This window comes from Entelurus aequoreus, linkage group LG08 (genome assembly GCF_033978785.1).
Source record: "Entelurus aequoreus isolate RoL-2023_Sb linkage group LG08, RoL_Eaeq_v1.1, whole genome shotgun sequence".
Taxonomy (NCBI): Eukaryota; Metazoa; Chordata; class Actinopteri; order Syngnathiformes; family Syngnathidae; genus Entelurus; species Entelurus aequoreus.
In genome coordinates, this window is record NC_084738.1 from 27,268,291 (window position 1) to 27,289,169 (window position 20,879).

The window sequence follows — 20,879 nt, forward strand, 5'->3', positions numbered from 1 at the left end:
GGGCGTCCAGGGTAACGTTGCTTGGATGGCAACATATGTTGCTCCAAAACCTGTATGTACCTTTCAACATTAATGGCGCCTTCACAGATGTGTAAGTTACCCATGTCTTGGGCACTAATACACCCCCAAACCATCACAGATGCTGGCTTTTCAACTTTGCGCCTATAACAATCCGGATGGTTCTTTTCCTCTTTGGTCCGGAGGACACGACGTCCACAGTTTCCAAAAACAATTTGAAATGTGGACTCGTCAGACCACAGAACACTTTTCCACTTTGTATCAGTCCATCTTAGATGAGCTCAGGCCCAGCGAAGCCGACGGCGTTTCTGGGTGTTGTTGATAAACGGTTTTCGCCTCGCATAAGAGAGTTTTAACTTGCACTTACAGATGTAGCGACCAACTGTAGTTACTGACAGTGGGTTTCTGAAGTGTTCCTGAGCCCATGTGGTGATATCCTTTACACACTGATGTCGCTTGTTGATGCAGTACAGCCTGAGGGATCGATGGTCACAGGCTTAGCTGCTTACGTGCAGTGATTTCTCCAGATTCTCTCAACCCTTTGATGATATTACGGACCGTAGATGGTGAAATCCCTAAATTCCTTGCAATAGCTGGTTGAGAAATGTGTTTCTTAAACTGTTCAACAATTTGTTCACGCATTTCTTGACAAAGTGGTGACCCTCGCCCCATCCTTGTTTGTGAATGACTGAGCATTTCATGGAATCTACTTGTATACCCAATCATGGCACCCACCTGTTCCCAATTTGCCTGTACACCTGTGGGATGTTCCAAATAAGTGTTTGATGAGCATTCCTCAACTTTATCAGTATTTATTGCCACCTTTCCCAACTTCTATGTCACGTGTTGCTGGCATCAAATTCTAAAGTTAATGATTATTTGCAAAAAACAAAATGTTTATCAGTTTGAACATCAAATATGTTGTCTTTGTAGCATATTCAACTGAATATGGGTTGAAAATGATTTGCAAATCATTGTATTCCGTTTATATTTACATCTAACACAATTTCCCAACTCATATGGAAACGGGGTTTGTATATATATATATATATATATATATATATATATATATATATATATATATATATATATATATATATATATATATATATATATATATATATATATGACACATACTTGCCAACCCTCCCGTTTTTAGCGGGAGAATCCCGATATTCAGCGCCTCTCCCGACAACCTCCCGACAGAGATTTTCTCCCGACAAACTCCCGGTATTCAGCCGGAGCTGGAGGCCACGCCCCCCCAAAAAAAAGTCTGCCGCAGCTGCGATTGGACCTGACCAGCCTCCGGGTACAAGTACTGGAGTACCAATTGCTTGCCAGGGAAGATCTTCCCCAGGAAGCAAGGATTGACCGGTTTTGGGCCATGCTAGGGAGAGATGGAAGATTCCACACTCTCGTGCGTTGGATGAAAGCACTTTTGTGCGTGCCACACAGCAATGCATCATCAGAGAGGGTGTTCAGCATGGTTAGAAAAATAGTGACAGAGAATAGAAAGAGGATGGACAATTCATCCCTTAACAAAGCATTGTACTTTCAAGTACAACAATGAGTAGATGAGTGTTGTGTGTGTGTGTGTGTGTGTGTGTGTGTGTGTGTGTGTGTGTGTGTGTGTGTGTGTGTGTGTGTGTGTGTGTGTGTGTGTGTGTGTGTGTGTGTGTGTGTGTGTGTGTGTGTCAATAAATGAACACTAAAATGCAAGTATTTATTTTATTTATATAATAAAATATATATATATATATATATATATATATATATATATATATATATATATATATATATATATATATATATATATATATATGTAACGGTGTAGAAACAGACGTTCATTATGCTTGATTAAATTATGAATGAAGTGTTGCAACAGCGCCTGTTGCTGGCGAGAAGTGGTATGTACTTTACCTGCGGGAAGTGCTCAGAACTGTGACGCCTTCCAATTGATAATCCCGTGACCCAAGTGGACTCACAGTCACACAATTCGCACTGTTTTGCAGGACACTATAATAAAATAAATTCATAATCCACCTGGTGCCAGTGATATGTTGAAGCGACAGCATTGTGGAGCTGCATTTTGCCACATACAGTTGTGGACCGTCACATATACATATATCAGTGGCGTGCCGTAGCTAGAGGCAGGGGAGGCACGGCCTCACCTGCCATCATGGAAAGAAAAAAAAAAGTAAAAAGAAAAAAAATTAATTAAATTGTTATATGTATCCAGTGATTATACTAAAGTTATTTTCCATTTAACTTCACCAGTTTTAGATTATTTTTATTTTTATTTTCACATTTGCCGTTCAAATACTGAGAAGAGACGGTGCGGTGATCAGCAGCCAGTTGAGGCACGTCACTGATTTGTGCCTCAACATGGATTGTGTGCAATGACTCGGCTAACTGCTGGCCTGCTGTGCAGTGAGACTGTATTGCTATATGAATTATATTATACATTTCCATAGTTTAGTTAGCTGAGGTATATAATGTACAGTGTATTTTGTCAACAACTGTATGTGTGTAAGTATTTCTTGTGCTGAGCGATCATAAAACTGGAGGCTCGTCTCATAACCCCGCCTCCTGGTGCCAAGCATCTCCGCCGCAGAATGCACCCCCGACGGGAGCGCCGCGGCCACACCAACCAAAGCCCACACCCAAACCCTCCTCAGTTTTTTCCGTATTGGCCCTCTGAATAGGGGTCGTCACTCAGCATAAAAGGAATTACTCGCTTTGCATTCTTTGCTTGTTTTATTTAGTAGCAGCAGCAGTAGTAGTAGCAGCAGCTGCAGCAGCAGTAGCAGTAGCAGGTAATAACCTAAAAGTAAACATGAACATAAAACAATGTATCTATCTTGAATCATCAAAACATGAACATAATAAAACAATGCATCTATCTTGAATCATCATAATGTAAATAGACATGAATTCATCAACTGAACCATAATGTTATCAACCATGATATGACATATTATCAATCACTGTGATTTTATCCTAACTTATTAATTTTAGCATTACATTTTACTATCACCATTAATTTATGTCAAATAATGTTTTAAAGGTAATCAGGATTATTTATAATGTCACCATAATGTCATGGACAAACATACTAAAAAGACATAAAACACCGGCGCTCTGTTTGAGGCACACATTAAACATATGAGCAGAACTACACAAAAGAACTACAAATCCCATCAGCCAAACCAGGAAGTAAAGTGCCGGTGCCGGTATTTTTAACTCAAACCTTCGAACTCTCAAACGCAGCCGGACACACGCAACGTGACAACAATATAATCCAACAGATTTCAATCTGCACATTACTTTTAAATTTGCCAACGTTGTTTAAAAACTAAACAGTGAGTGTTTGCGCTGGTTGTGACGCAGCTAGTCTGCCGCACAACAAGCGCTGCGGACATAGCAGACATACAGCAAACAGAAAAGCAAGGAAGCGGGCAAGCATGGAATATAAACAATTCAGCTGATCTAACAAAGAAAAGCGGATATAACTAAATGAGCTTACCAGTGGGGTATGCTGGTGGCGAAGCACGCTGTTTTTTACAAACGAAACAATGACGCCATTTTTAAAGCTACGTACATGGTCACCTGTCAGTGGTAGCCCCGCCCATCTTAAAGTCCCTGGTAAGTCCGCCATAAATACATATACACATAACAAATACACATAATAAATCCAACACCCACACCCAAACCCTCCACGTGCAAGACCGAATCCACCCAAAAAATGTCAGTTAACAAGAAGCCAAAAAGTGCAAAAACAACAATGCTCGCGCCGTGAACAGGGACACAACATTAGGTACACCTGCAGACGGCAGCGTGGATTTCATATTTCATTCATTCACAACTCTTCCAACATGAACACCACTGCTCCCGCACTTATAAGTAAAGGTAAGACCATAATAACGTTTTTTTTTATTAAATGTGCTTTTTTGTGTGCATGCTACAGTTTGTAAGTGTAAAGTTAAGTTAAAGTACCAATGATTGTCACACACACACTAGGTGTGGTGAAATGTGTCCTCTGCATTTGACCCATCCCTTGTTCACCCCCTGGGAGGTGAGGGGAGCAGTGGGCAGCAGCGGCGCCGTGCCTGGGAATAATTTTTGGTGATTTAACCCCCAATTCCAACCCTTGATGCTGAGTGCCAAGCAGGGAAGAATGCTGGTATGGGCTTTTAAACACAACCCGTTAACTGCTGCCAATCACATGGTAAATAAGATACTATTTAGGGTTCATATGTTTGTAAATCTGACTGTGATGAAGTCAGTGCCTCACCAGTCATGAACCTCACCGCACGCCACTGACATATATATATATATATATATATATATATATATATATATATATATATATATATATATATATATAAGAATTCACTGAAAGTCAAGTATTTATATACATATATATATATATATATATATATATATATATATATATATATATATATATATATATATACACACAACCCCCCCCCCCCCCCCCCAGGTCCTACATAAGTTAAAGGTACAGTCACAAATGGAAAATAATTAGTACATCACTTTCTTCTCAACATAGGCAGATAATAAATATACACCCAGAATAAATGTAAATAAAAAATTTAAAAAAGGAAGCTGGTTTGTGAAAGGTGAACTTTTCATGTATCCTATAGCGTCTTTAATTTAGCTATGTAGTCAACCACACCACCCCAAACAGAATAAAACTTCCCAGGTGCCCCCCTAAGATTAAACTTTATTTTCTCCAGATCTAAATAAATCATAAGGTCTTTAAGCCATAAGGAGGCTTTGGGGCAAAATGGTGACTTCCACTCCAGCAAAATTCTCCTACGTGCTAATAAGGATGCAAAGGCGATACTATCCTTAAATTTTCTCCTTATTTGGGGATCTGATACCGTCCCAAAAATGGCCATTTCTGCACATGGTGTCAGGTTTAAATCCAATGCCTTAGCAAGGTGTTTGAAAATAGTTGTCCAATAGTCCAGCAAATGGGGACAGTTGGTGAATTCTAGCTGTAAATATACTCTCCTCTTAACCACGCCCCTAACCACGCCCCCACCCCAACCACGCCCCCCTCCCGATATTGGAGGTCTCAAGGTTGGCAAGTATGATATGACAATACTTGAAAATGAATCATGAAAATGCTTGACAAGCGTTTTTTGTTAAGTTTGGAAATTGATTATCAATCCTGATCTTGAATGGAGAAATTTTAATGAAATTCTTACGGATTATTGACTTTTTTAAAGCTTTTTGTTCAAGAGTTTACTGGATACAAACCATTTTCTACTTTCATGTTTATGAACTGTTTAATGAGACTCATTAAAACTGTTTCCGTGGCAGTGCCTCCATGCTACACACTTTCCCATGAGCATTGCCAATGTCTGTCTGACATCATTAAGGAAGTTATGAAGTTAGAGCGGAGCTCAGGAGAAATATTTTGTACAAAGCCTGAAGTCAGTGTTCCAAGAAGCATCTTTGTACTTGGTGTTGTATCAATTCAGATTTGGTTGAGCTTATGTTCAACAAAATTCATTCTTAGGAGTGGTAATAGATGAAAATATATCATGGAAGCCTCATATAAGTTACTTGAGGACAAAGGTTGCTAAATGTGTTGGAATGATGAGGAGATCATGTCATTTATTGAACACCAATGCTCTGCTGTTATTGTACCATTCATTTATTATGTCGTATTTAAATTGTTGTGTTGAAGTCTGGGGAAATTGTTATAAATCCCATCTACAGCCTTTAGTCACTCTGCAGAAAAAGGCCATTAGGATTGTGTCCAATGTTCACTACAGACATCATTCAAATCCACTATTCGTGGAGTTAAAGCAACTTAAACTGCACGATGTGATCAAATTTAAAACTGCTCAAATTATGTTTAGGGCATCCCAAAACTCTCTACCATCCATTATACAGAACCTATTCCAGGATAGAGATGCTCACCATGGGTACAGTCTAAGAGGAAACAACAAATTATATTTGCCTAAATTTAGAACAACTTTAAAGTCAATGTGCATTTCAGTGCGTGGAGTCAGTCTGTGGAACAACTTAGGGGAAGAGTTAAAAACGTGTTCTAACATGATTCAATTTAAAAGACTGTTTAAAAAAGAAGTACTGAAGAAGTACGAGGAGGAAAGAGAGTGATGCCCTCAGCACAGAGCGATGGGAGAGAGGTGTATGGTCAGAGAGTGTTTGGGCCTGTGTGTGTGTGTGTGTGTGTGTGTGTGTGTGTGTGTGTGTGTGTGTGTGTGTGTGTGTGTGTGTGTGAGTGTGTGTGTGTGTGTGTGTGTGAGTGTGTGTGCGTGTGTGTGTGTGTGTGTGTGTGTGTGTGTGTGTGTGTGTGTGTGTGTGTGTGTGTGTGTGTGTGTGTTTTGTCTCGTCTTGTCTTGTCTCAAAGTAACAGTGGTACTATTATATTGTTAGTGTACAGGAGCTTCTCTTGTTTTTGTTTGTATAGTATTGTTCTTGTATTATATTGTTTATGTTAAATGTGGAATGAGTGAGAGGGGTTGGGATATTATAAGCATTTGCTTCATCCAACCCCTTTTCAAGCCTTGCATAAATGTCTCTGCCCAAATGTAAAAAAAATGTTTTGTTGTACTGTGCAGGTTTGAAATAAATACTTCAATTCAATTCAACCAGTGTGTTGTTTTTGTGTGTCTCTGCAATTGTTTCATTGATTTTGTGTCTGTCTTTGTGTGTGTGTTTAATCGTTTAACGATCGTGTGGAGAGGAAGCGTTCAGGCTCCTTAATGTCTGTGTCTTGCCTTTGCATTAATAATTACCCATGTATGGCATCTCTCCTGTGCAGGCATGCAGTATCCACAGGCTATCAGGCAAATCCATATTTCTTTCACTGTATGGATTCTTTGTGCTCTGTTGAACGGATATGTTAGACCACCATTTCAAGTGCACATCCGAGGGCCTGACCACATAGTGTTCATCATGACGGTGTGACTTTGCAAAGCTGGGTGACAAGGGCCTCTCACTTTATGGCACCGCTGTTTATATTTGGACTCCCCGTTTCACAGCTAAATGGTGCCCACAAATATAATTAAAATGCACATTTCAACAAAAAGCTGTACAATACAGAATGGATTGGTCTGTTTGTCAGTTTTGTAGATTTTTTACTCTCGTATTTATGTAAAAGGTTCTGCTCAATGCTGCCCGTCATAAATGGTTGTTTGTATTACCCCGCCTACCGCCTGAATGCAGCTGAGCTAGGCTCCAGCACCCCCCGCGACCCCAAAAGGGACAAGCGGTAGAAAATGGATGGATGGATGTATTACCCCCTAGTAAGGCAACTGTGCCGTCTAGTTGTAAGAAACATTTATAGCACATTGGTTTTATGGGAGTTTTATTGTTCCACTACTACAGGGGTGTCAAACTTATTTTAGATTGGGGGCCACATGGAGAAAAATCTACTCCCAAGTGGGCCGGACTGGTAAAATCACGGCACGATAACTTAAAAATAAAGACAACTTCAGATTGTTTTCTTTGTTTAAAAATAGAACAAGCACATTCTGAAAATGTACAAATCATAATGTTGTTGTTGTTTTTTTTACACTTACATGTTGCGGTTGACAGTATTCTATCTTTATTTGTTGTTATTTATACTTTCTGAAAAAAATTATGTTATAATGTTCATCAGTCAACTCATTGGTGTTAATTTTCAATCTAACAAGATTTAAAAAATATATACAAATCAAATTACAGGATGTTATTCATGTAGTTTGCTCATTTTCCTCAACTAGTGTACTAACACAGACCTGGGCATTCTGCGGCCCGTGGGCCGCATCCGGCCCTTTGTGCGTCCCTGTCCGGCCCGCGTGAGGCCAATTATAAATTACAAAATAAATTTTAAAAAGTATCTATGTCGAGTGTGCAATACGCTGCTTTTGTTTTGAAAATCGTTATTTGTATTACTTCCGTGTGGATGGGATTGTGAGTGAATGTGAACAGCTGCAATCACAAATTACAAAATAAAGTTGAAAAAACATCTATGTCGTGCGTGCAATACAACTGTGCTGCTTTCATTTTGAAAAGTATTATTTATGGGCGTGTGTCCGTGTGTAACCTGCGAGTGAAGGTGCACATGCAGCGACAAGTCATGCACGCTTTACACCCGAGACGCTAAAAAGAGAAAAGTTGATGACGAATGGCGTGTTTCCAACAAGACATGAACTGCAAAGCAACGTTCCCTCGAAGGTGCGTGCCTGCGCACTGCTCAAGCGTCCACTGCGCGCGGCAAATATATGCCGCGCACCAAATCAAATCCCATCTGAATTCTAAACAAAATAAACATATTTATTCTATGTAATTTTGCAATGCAACTTTGAGTGACAGTGACAACAAGCGGCCCTAACGGTGTTCGTCAACACCGTTTAATTGAACACCGTTCAATTATTGTAACGTCTATCGAGATGCTTCGAGGACAGGAATTATATCGATCACTTTATTGAGCAAAACTGTTTATATTCGGACATAACCACACCAAAAACATGAGTAAAACAATTCTATCTCGAAAAACTAGTCATTTTCTGCCATACAAACCAGGCCAAAACCAACTTGTCATCTGTCACCAACACGCATAGCACTAAACCACTGGTGCGTTTATGGCCACACAAAAAGTCGGACAACTCAAACACCACACAAAGTTACACTATGACTCCTCAGTCATACGTGTGCTTATTTTACTGACATTTATTATTAATGTTAATTTATTTATATTAGTCATGGAATGCTGTTACACACACTATGTTGAAGTATTACTATTATTATTAATTATTATTATTATTATTTATCTTACGGTATATATAAAAAATAATATTGAGCAAAATTTAAGTGAAATATTGTCGATGTGGCCCTCCAGCAGTGCTCGGGTTGCTCATGCGGCCCCCGGTAAAAATTAATTGCCCACCCCTGTACTAACATCATGTGGTTTATTTTTTTTACATGTGTACATAATCTACAAAGATACAAATAATTGTTATTGCGACATCTAGTGGACACATTTAGAACTGCTGTTTATTTCATTCAAAAATGTTGGCCCATTTTTATACTTAGCAAACTCAGCCCGCGGGCCGGATAAAACCTGTTCCGTACGTTTGACACCCCTGCACTACTATATTGTTATACTTTAAAATGGCTTAATTAGACAAAATTCCTACAATATTTTTGTACATTAACAGTAGCACTGCATTTCAATAATACTGATGTTGAATTATTGGCTCTGAAGCATGGATGTCCAAAGAGGGGCTCGCGACAATTTCGAAAGACAAACATGTCCCAGATAGGAACATGAAAAATGCAACTGTTCTATAAACGTTTGTAACTCCCTTCAAAAATAGCACCTGAAAACCAAAAACAACATAAAGTGTAATTGTACAAATAAATGTAATATCTCAAGGGGGTTAGATGAGGAAAGACAAGTTTGTTTTGGAGCACAATTTAGAGGCAAAGTCCTTTACAGATGCATACATCGACAAACAATTGAATACAATTATAAATACAAATAAAATCTTAATGAAAATAATCATGAATGTATCTAGCTTGCTTTGTTACTAATTCAGGTATTGGCATACATCGGCCTACATTGTATTGGTTTTTAGTTTGTTTCATGTACAACATGTGACACAAGTGGCCCGTGCATCATTCAATTATCATCCAACTCATCCGTCTGTTCCCACAGGTGGAGCAGGAGACAAGGACCGTGCACCAATCAGCCATGAGTCCTTCCTGCTCATGGCCAACTCCCAGGCGGACATGGATGACTGGGTCAAGGCCATACGACGGGTCATCTGGGCGCCGTTTGGTGGAGGTAAAAGAAAAGCTCCAACGAAAAGTTTGTTTGGAAAGGAAACTCTTAAAAATAGATTGAAATATCGGACCATTTCAACTTTGCTGTTCTTAAGTAGATATTTGGCTGCACCAAATAATAATATAAATCCATTTAATAAAATCAAATACAAATAAGGCAAAAAGAGAAGTATCCAACACTTCACTTTTGTAAAGTAAATGTGTACAGCCGATATGGGCATCTACATCAACTATATGATTTGCCTGAGTAGCTGGACAGGACAAAACAAAAAGTAGATAACAAAACATACTTCTTTAGGGCTACAGCTATCAATTTTAGTTATCCATCATTTTATTCGATCAATTAAGTAATTGGATAAAACTCACTTTATAGCCTAAATGCGTATTTTCGGGAAATGGTTTAAAATATTTTTCGGCTTGACATAACCTACAATTTTTGTTCTAATCAATGCACATCATCAACATTGAAATTGCAATTGTGAAATGTGTGCATTTATAAAAATAAATAAAAAACACGGCACACACACTCCAGCACTCTTATGTGCGCTCTATTGTAGCCGCCGTCCCGAAACTGTCCGCCTTTTTAAAGTTCCTGGCACCTATGCAGCCTGGAAGTTATCATTTTTATTAGTTTTTCTTTAGATCCCCAACAATGAATCAATTAATTTGATTAGAGAAAAGCTTCAATTTGTGTTATTGTTTAATGAGTGCAACTAATAAACATTTATTAAATCCGGACCACACGGAGTGCCCGGAACTTTAAATATGCGGACATAGTTTCCGCACGGTCGCTGCAATAGAGCGCACATGAGAGCAGTGGCGCGTGGGTCATGATCTGTGTGGCAACAAACTGCGAAATGTTTTTACTGTATTTGTTTTAATATACATACAGTACGAGCCAAAAGTTTGGACACGCCTTCTCATTTCATTGCATTTTCTTTATTTTCATGAGTATTTACATTGTAGATTGTCACTGAAGGCATCAAAACTGTGACACCTGTGAAGTGAAAACCCTTTCAGGTGACTACCTCTTGAAGCTCATCGAGAGAATGCCAAGAGTGTGCAAAGCAGTAATGAGAGCAAAGGGTGGCTTTTTTGAAGAAACTAGAATATAAAACATGTTTTCAGTTATTTCATCTTTTTTTGTTAAGTACATGTGATGCCTTCAGTGACAATCTACAATGTAAATAGTCATGAAAATAAAGAAAACACATTGAATGAGAAGGTGTGTCCAAACTTTTGGCCTAAACGTGCAATTTCAATGCTGATGATGTGCATTTATTAGGAACAAAATAGTTAAGGTTATTTCATTTTGGTATTTTTATTTTTTTGAACATAAAAAAATAACAAATATACCATCTCCAATATAATATGGTCATCTGAAAAAAATAATAGTAAAAGAACATGAAAAAAAAGGGTGTCCGAAAAGGAGTATGAAGAAGCAAAAGTTTCTAACATCCTGCTCCTGAGAATATGGGGAGCAGAAAAAGGTTTGTTTATTTCAACTATTTTCCCCAAAATACACATTTTGGTTATAAAGTGTGTTTTATCCGTTTTTTTGATTAAATGATTAAACTAAATGATAGATGACTAAAATAATCAATGATACTCATTAAATCGAAGCAACAGAATATAATCAAATTCATCAGTTTAAATTGATTAATCATTTTTGCCCAACATTGCTTACATAATGGATTTATAATTCTCTTCCTGTCGTTTTGCCTCACGCCAAAGAAAATACACCCAAAACTAATTTCTCCTAGACAACGCACCTTTTAATTATTTTCAATGTTGACGTGTCTGTGCGTGGCTCCAGATCGAGTCTGCAAATTGTTCTTCTCGTCTCGCTGTCCTACAAGTGCACTTGACAGCATTCCAGAAATAAAAGCAAACTGAGCGTCAACTCAAACAGTTGCTGCAGCTGAAGAGCAAAGTGCTGGGTTACATGTCGGATAAAACACAGTCAGTCCTTTTTCACCAAGTACCACCTCAGAAAATACTTGGCTCTCCAGGTACTGCCACAATGACCTACATTAAAATACAGTAGTAGGCCTAAGTATTCATTAAAAACAAGACAGAGGTTTTTTTTAACAAGTATATTTAATAGTTTTGGCCACTGTGACATTACACACAGTTTGAACAGTAACACTGTGTCTGAATATTGTATTAAGTGATTCTTAGGCGTACCACTGCACTAAGTAATACATGGTTTGTCAAGTGTTTGAAACATTTTGGTTGATACTAAACTTGCACAGAGTACGCACAAGCATTGTACTTATTCCAGTACATGGCTCCTAAATATAAAATAAGAATAGTCAAAACGTATCATATTTAACTGTAGTCGTATTTCCCATGGGTGTGAACGCTTGTCTATATCAGTGTTTTTCTGGTGTGTCATGGGAGACTATCTAATTTCACCTATTTGGGTTAAAATCTTTTTTGCAAACCAGTAATTATAGTCTGCAAATTATGTGTTGTTGTTGAGTGTCGGTGCTGTCTAGAGCTCGGCAAAGCAACCGTGTAATACTCTTCCATATCAGTAGGTGGCAGCCGGTAGCTAATTGGTTTGTAGATGTCGAAAACAGCGGAAGGCAGCGTGCAGGTAAAAAGGTGTCTAATGCTTAAACCGAAAATAAACAAAAGGTGAGTGCCCCTAAGAAAAGGCATTGAAGCTTAGGGAAGGCTGTGCAGAACGAAACTAAAACTGAACTGGCTACAAAGTAAACAAAAACAGAATGCTGGACGACAGCAAATACTTACTGTGGAGCAAAGACGGCGTCTACAAAGTACATCCGAACATGACATGACAATCAACAATGTATCCACAAAGAAGGATAAAAACAACTGAAATATTCTTGATTGCTAAAACAAAGTAGATGCGGGAAATATCGCTCAGAGGAAGACATGAAACTGCTACCAAAAAAAGAGAAAAAGCCACCAAAATAGGAGCGCAAGACAAGAACTAAAACACTACACACAGGAAAACAGCAAAAAACTCAAAATAAGTCATGGTGTGATGTGACAGTACACCTACTTTGAGACAAGAGCTATATTGATGCATGGTTGGTTACGGTTTAAAGTCATACCCAACAATTGGGACAACGACTTTTTACTGTCAACTGAGTTTTGTTTTTTTAATGATTTCTGCTGGTGGTGTGCCTCTGGATTTTTTCAACGCAAAAAATGTGCCTTTGCTCAAAAAAGGTTGAAAAACACTGGTCTACATGTGTCCCTGCGATTGACCGGTGGTTCACCTCTCGCACAATCTCAGCTGGGATAGGCTCAAGCGCACATGACCCTGAACAGGACAAGTGGTAGACTTAATTATTGTGAATGATGCCAAACTTAATGTTGGTTAGTTACATCTTAGAGCAGACTCCCTGGGAGTCTCTGAGTTGTAAGTGCAGCCATCTTTACCAGCGACACTCTGCTCCCACCCTCCCCACCGAAAAGTCTGCACACATTCCCCGAGTGTCGTCAGCTGTCCCTCTGTCTGTCAGCAGGACCCCAGACTACTTTCTGCTGCAGGCCACCTGATGCATTAGCGACTGCTCGTACATCAGCACACTCCAATGCCTGAACCCAAATGGATTAAGTTGGTAAAATGTGGCTTTGGGACACATTAGAGTCACTCGCTGCTGTTGTTGTGCAGCCCTTGTCCTGTCAACCATTGTGATTATTGCCAGCTGTCGGCCACAGGTGGCTGCTGCAGACGGGCAACAGGTAACTGATTTGTTTCCTCCCTCAGGTAAACCGTGTGGAGATGATATTGAAACCTCTTTCAGAAGCACTTATGTTGTTATGAGTTTTCGTTGGATAAAAATAGATGAAATGGATGTGTGGTGCTGTGATTAGGGTCTTTAATTAATAATGGCACCTCACTGGAATACACTGACAATGCATCAGGAAAGTATTCACTATTTCCCCATGTTATGTTACAGCCCTATTACAAAATGGAATACATTGATTTTTGTCCTCAAAATTCTTCAGACAATGTAAAAAGTAAAGCAAATATTTACAGCCTTTCCTCAATTGTGGACCCCAGGAAGACTAGTGGGTTGTTGAGGCAACCAGCTAATGGGGATCCTTAATAAAAATAAAAAAAATCAATACTTTGTTGATGCACTTTTAGCAGCAATTACAGCATCAAGTCTTTTGAATATGATGCCACAAGCTTGACACACCTATCTTTGGGCAGTTTCACCAAGTCCTCTTTGCGGCACCTCTGAAGCTCCATCAGGCTGGATGGGAAGCGTCGCTTTTCATCCCGGATGTCTCTGTGCATTGCTGCATTCATCTCAGTCCAGTCAGGGAGGTGACCAAGAACCCGATGGTCACTTTTTAAGAGCTACAGCATTCCTCTGTGGAGAGAGGAACACCTTCCAGAAGGACTATCATCTCTGCAGCAATCCACCAATCAGGCTTGTATGGTAGAGTGGACAGACGGAAGCCACTTTGTAAAAAGTTTGCCAAAATGTACCTGAAAGAGAAACTAAATTTTCTGGTCTTATGAGACAAAGATTGAAGTCTTTGGCATGAATGCCAGGCATCATGTTTGGAGGAAACCAGGCACCACTCATCACCAGGCCAAGAACATCCCTACAGTGAAGCATGGTGGTGACATGGTTTTCAGCGGCAGGTACTGGGATACTGGTCAGGATAGAGGGAAAGATGAATGCAGCAAAGTACAGAGACACCCTGCATAAAATTCAACCTGAGGTGCTGCAAAGAGGAATGTGCGAAACTGCCCAAAGATAGGTGTTCCAAGCTAGTGGCATCGTATTCCAAAATACTTGAGGCTGTAATTGCTGCCAAAGGTGCATCAACAAAGTATTGAGTAAATGCGGTGAATACTTCTGTACATAGCATTTTTTGTTTTGTTTTATATATTTAATAAAATTGCAAATTTTAAAAAAAAAAGAAAAAACTTATCACATTGTTATTATGGTATATTTTCTGTAGAATTAGGACAAAAATTAATTGATTCCATTTTAGAATAAAGTTGTAACATGAGAAGATATTTTAAAAAAAAGTGTAGCACTGTGAATACTTTCCGGAAGCACTGTGTTTGTAGTTGTTGCTTCCTTTGTGTGTGTGCGTGTAAATTTGGAGCAGGTTGTAAGTACAATAACATCCATTGTGTAAGGTGTGTGTCTTGTAATGCTTGAACATAAATCAGATGTACTGTAAATGACAAGCCTACCTTTTTTTAATGGATAAAAGCAAAGCAGCACTTGAACGATGAACGCTAAAGTCTGCTTTCCGCAGGGATATTTGGCCAGCGATTAGAGGACACGGTGCTGTATGAGAAAAAGTTGGGCCCCCGGCTGGCCCCCCTGCTGGTGGAGCAGTGTGTGGACTTCATCAGGGAGAGGGGCTTGGATGAGGAGGGTCTTTTCCGAATGCCGGGGCAGGCCAACCTGGTCAAAGAGCTGCAGGAGGCTTTCGACTGTGGCGACAAGCCTCTTTTTGACAGGTGAAACGCCTCAACAGGTTGAACATACACAAAGCAAACTGATCATTAATATCAGACATACAGTATATCCTTTTTCATTTCTCTTTGCAGCAACACGGACGTTCACACGGTGGCGTCCTTGATGAAGTTGTACCTGCGAGAGCTGCCTGAACCTGTCATTCCCTTCTGCAAATATGAAGACTTTCTAACATGCGCACAGCTTTTGGCCAAAGATGAGGAGGAGGCATGTAAACGGTGCATTGTCCTTAGAGGTGCTGCTCTCGGTCTAAAAGCGCTGCGCTTGTGCTTCTCCTCAGGGGGTTCAGGAGCTTGGAAAGCAAGTTAACACACTACCTCTGCCGAACTACAATCTCCTCAAGTACATATGCAAGTAAGTTCATCGTTTTTTAGTCAAGTTTGTTTGCAAACAATGTGAATATTCCATCAATAGCTATATAGGACATGTACAGTACAGCCCCGCTATTGGTCACATTGAGTGTGACGCTCCGCCAAGAGAATAAAAACACAAACATAAACCCTGTACATGCCTCACACTGATGCAACACATTTTAAATGATATGTTGATAGGAATAATAATGAAACATGATCAATAGAACAAATGGAATCTGAGTCACAGTCTAGCCCAGAGGTGTCAAACGCACGGACCGCGGGCTGGATCAGGCAAACAGGTTTTATCCGGCCGGAAAGATGAGTTTGCTAATTATAAAAATGAACTGAAATTTTTGAATGAAAAAAACCTGCTGTTGGCTGTAAAAACATGACTTCAGAGGGGGCGGAGCTATGTGCCGTGTTAAGATAGAGGCAACACTTCCGTGTTTGGACACCACGTACTTAAAGGCCTACTGAAACCCACCACTACCGACCACGCAGTCTGACAGTTTATATATCAATGATGAAATCTTAACATTGCAACACATGCCAATACGGCCGGGTTAGATTAGTAAAGTGCAATTTTAAATTTCCCGCGAAATATCCTGCTGAAAACGTCTCGGTATGATGACGTTTGCGCGTGACGTCACGGATTGTAGCGGACATTTTGAGACACCTTTGTGGCCAGCTATTAAGTCGTCTGTTTTCATCGCAAAATTCCACAGTATTCTGGACATCTGTGTTGGTGAATCTTTTGCAATTTGTTTAATGAACAATGGAGATAGCAAAGAAGAAAGCTGTAGGTGGGAAGCGGTGTATTAACGGCCGGCTGCAGCAACACAAACACGTAGCGGCTACGTCGTAGCCGGTGTTTCATTGTTTACATTCCCGAACGATGACAGTCAAGCTTTACCATTGGCCTGTGGAGAACTGGGACAACATAGACTCTTACCAGATGGACTTTGAGTTGGATACACATTTGCCTGTAGAGAACTGGGACAACAGAGACTCTTACCAGGAGGATTTTGAGTTGGATACGCGCTACCGTGAGTACGCAGCTGCGGCTTCCAAACATTTGATCGCTTGCCCGTATGTGCGTGCCGCTATGTGCATGTCACGTACATAACTTTGGGGAAATATATGTGCTGCATGAACTTTGCGGAGGTGAACGGTACTTTGAGCTGTGGGATTGAGTGTGTTGTGCAGGTGTTTGAGTTGTATTGGTGGGTTATATGGACGGGAGGGGGGAGGTGTTTGTTATGCGGGATTCATTTGTGGCATATTAAATATAAGCCTGGTTGCGTTGTGGCTAATAGAGTATGTATATGTATTGTGTTTATTTACTGTTTTAGTCATTCCCAGCTGAATATCAGGTCCCACCCGCCTCTCACAGCATCTTCCCTATCTGAATCGCTTCCACTGCCCTCTAATCCTTCACTCTCACTTTCCTCATCCACAAATCTTTCATCCTTGCTCAAATTAATGGGGTAATCGTCGCTTTCTCGGTCCGAATCGCTCTCGCTGCTGGTGGTCATGATTGTAAACAATGTGCAGATGTGAGGAGCTCCACAACCTGTGACGTCACGCTACTTCCGGTACAGGCAAGGCTTTTTTATCAGCGACCAAAAGTTGCGAACTTTATCGTCGATGTTCTCTACTAAATCCTTTCAGCAAAAATATGGCAATATCGCGAAATGATCAAGTATGACAAATAGAATGGACCTGCTATCCCCGTTTAAATAAGAAAATGTCATTTCAGTAGGCCTTTAAGCTGCCTATTAGTGATAATAATGACACAAAATGTGGATTGTTACGTTCATGCTTTGATTGTCAAAATGTTGTTGGTATCCCCCAAAAAATGCTTTTGATAATCTGTACATGTTGTGTTGCTCTTATGACTGGGGACACATTTTATGGGTGCGCATAAATATGCTGAAATGATATCTATCCCTTTCTAACTTCATGTGTGATTAATGAAATGAGTCCAAATTCACAGGTTTTGTTGAAGATGATGCCACATGTGCACAGAATAAACCACGTTGTCAGTACATCAGTTGAGGAAATGAGTAAATTACATTAACAACATCCTGTAGTTTGATTTTGATATTATTCATTTCATCTTCTGATAGAATAAAAATGCCCACCAATAGGAGCATTTTAAAACTCTGCCAGACTGAATTCCACCTATTTGACTAATGAACATTATCACATCATTTTTTCAGAAAGTAAAAATAACGTCAAATAGAATATTAACATAAAAGTGTAAAAAAAAAAACATTATGATTTGTACATTGTCAGAATCTGCTTGGTCTATTTTTTAACAAAAAACAATTTGAAGTTGTCTTTATTTTTAAGTTATCATGCCATGATTTTACCAGTCTGGCACACTTGGGAATAGATTTTTGTCTTTGTGGCCTCTGAGCTAAAATGAGTTTGACACCCCTGGTCCAGCCTTTAGCTAGTTAGCCTGTGTTTACCTCGCTTCAAGTTTGGAAGCTGGATTGTAACTCGGAATCGGTACCCGATGCGTTATTTATACAGGCACCGATCGAATTCCGTCGGGACAACGGGGTATTATGTCACGTAAAATCAAACAGTGCCATGTATCCATATCTTTGTTGCAACAAAGCAAGTGTGCCTGATAGAAGACACTCAAACCTAAAGTAAAGCTACACTTGCGTAAAATGCACTAGCTTGGTGCTAATTTAGGTTGGCTTTGCCAAAGACATGCTACTGATTAGCGATTTTACATGGCAATTTCAACACCTCCAAAAAACAACTGCATGTGACAATCAAATAGACATATACAATATACACACACACACATTCTTGTATGTGTTACATTTTTGAGACCTCCAAAAATGCCTACCTTTTCAAGACCACCCTTTCTAGATATATAAAGTTTTGTATTTACAACATTAATAATATATACATACTATGCAAATATAAAAAAGGTAAGCTCTTAGTTAATAATTTTTGTGGGGATTTTTTGTTTGTAATTGGTTTTAAATCTTCATTATTTACTTCGTTATTACAGTATGTCTCTATATACATATTGATTTGTATTACTCATTTTGGCCAAAGGGGGCACATTTCAATTTCTTACACACACTTGCTATTACATATGTTGACCAGAGGGGGAGCACTTTTAAAACCGACAGTCAATTTTAAAAATCCCTCCTTTTTGGGACCACCCTCATTTTGATAGATTTCACCACCAGGGTTTCAAATGAGATCTCTATTTTTTGTTTTTTTGTAATGTGCCTAAGGCTGATGACAAATGAGTCACAGACCACGGATGGCCCCTGTGCCGCACTTTGGGCAACCCAGCTGTAGAAGCTAAATGTTAATGGCCCTTATAGTCTTAGTATCGTAGTGTATTTGTTCATCCTATGGTCACATATGGGACGCGGGCTGTCTTACGTCAGCACCGGAAGTCGTAAAATCAGCTGTTCACCTGGCGGGTTTTTTCGGGGATGAATAGGGAAGTCCTTCTTTAGCTGCCGTCTTGTTTAATTATATATTGCTGCCTTTGCACCCGTCAATGTTTACTTTTGTATGCATATTATACCCAACAAAAAATCCTGCCTTTGGAGCAATGTTCACGGACTCTAGTATTTTGCTCTCTATTAGATGCAACGGTTTTCCGTATTGGGACCGTGATTTCAGTCCTCACTTGTTCATATGGAAGGTACTTTTTCTTGTTGATGTCTCAAGGAGGGTAGCAATACAAGAACACACACACACACACACACACACACACACACACACACACACACACACACACACACACACACAGCTTCATTGCAAAGACTCCCCCCTAGCAAGGCAACACAGCGTAGTCTATACACTACTGCCATCTAACCCTTTGGAATTGCAACTGCATGCAAAATCTAGTATATATTAATTGCAAATAAGATAAAAACAAGATACAACTGTACAGCAGTTATCATTATCAGCTCATTTTCAAATGTTACAGTAGGTAGGGTTGTATTGTTGCCTTCATTCCTGTGGGAATCCTGCACGTGACTGAATCACTAAGGGGTGTGACTATCCAGGACTAGCTGCAGTATGCTCAAACAACCACCAGGTAGCGTCTGTGAGCAGATAATATTGTGTCATCTCTTTCTCTTTTAAACTTATCAGCTCTTTAAGGTAGACGGTGCATTCTTCACTCACGCTTTAAGTGAGAGATGAGGCAAAAATTAACCCAGACTGACTGTACATTAAAAAACAAGAAATTTGATTAGAAACTTGTAACAAAGTGGACTGTCGAAAGGTAGTATTCATGTATGCTGTATTATGATGCTCTATCAGTGATTGTACACAGGCTCCATCTAGTGGTACACCAAATAATCACCTAATTAAATATTTAAAGTTACTGTTCTGTGTGCAATGTTACAGTGGCCCAACATGTAAAATAGACTTGTTAAATAAACATATTTTAATGAATATTCAGGCTTATTACTCTAATGTATTTTAATTAGGGCTCCAACTAACGATTCATTTGATAATCGATTAATATGTCGATTGTTACTTCGATTAATCGATTAATAATCCGATAAGAGACAAACTACATTTCTATTATTTCCAGTACTTTATTGGGGAAAAAAATACTGTACATGTTGCAGTTTATAAATAAAGGTTCATAAAAAAATAAAACATTTAAAAAAATAAAATTGCCTCCGTGCATGCGCATAGCATAGATCCAACGAATCGAAGACTAAATTAATTGCCAACTATTTTTATAATCGATTTAATCGATTAGTTGTTGCAGCCCTAATTTTAATGTTGGTCATTATTGTCATTAAGTGATTTCTAAAGTCCTACTTGGTAAAAAAAAAAAAAAAAAAGGTTTGAAAACCACTACTCTATGTTATGCTTTATTGATTAGGGCTTCATGGGTCGTCTGTCAAAATGTAATCTTTGTGAAGAGAGAAAACACAAACTTGTGGGTTTTCCCACAAATACAAAAACATTAGAAATGTGTCAATCATGTAAAATATATACTCTGGTCCAACACTTTCATAAATACATAGCATCATTTTCCTTTTAGATTCCTTGATGAAGTCCAATCTCACTGTAATGAAAACAAGATGAGTGTTCAGAACCTCGCCACAGTGTTCGGACCCAATATCCTTCGACCCAAGATGGAAGACCCAGTGACCATCATGGAGGGTAT

At 39.3% G+C, this 20,879-nt stretch overlaps 1 protein-coding gene across 1 annotated transcript in view; it reads left to right on the forward strand.

Annotated features, from left to right (window-relative positions):
• si:dkey-191m6.4 (rho GTPase-activating protein 22) overlaps positions 1-20,879 on the forward strand; it is a 69,489-nt gene that overhangs the window by 42,933 nt on the left and 5,677 nt on the right. Inside the window, exons 4-8 of the mRNA XM_062056125.1 lie at positions 9,725-9,853; positions 15,121-15,328; positions 15,419-15,551; positions 15,625-15,698; positions 20,754-20,875. Of these exons, the coding sequence (XP_061912109.1) occupies positions 9,725-9,853; positions 15,121-15,328; positions 15,419-15,551; positions 15,625-15,698; positions 20,754-20,875 (666 nt within the window). The remainder of the gene's footprint in view (positions 1-9,724; positions 9,854-15,120; positions 15,329-15,418; positions 15,552-15,624; positions 15,699-20,753; positions 20,876-20,879) is intronic.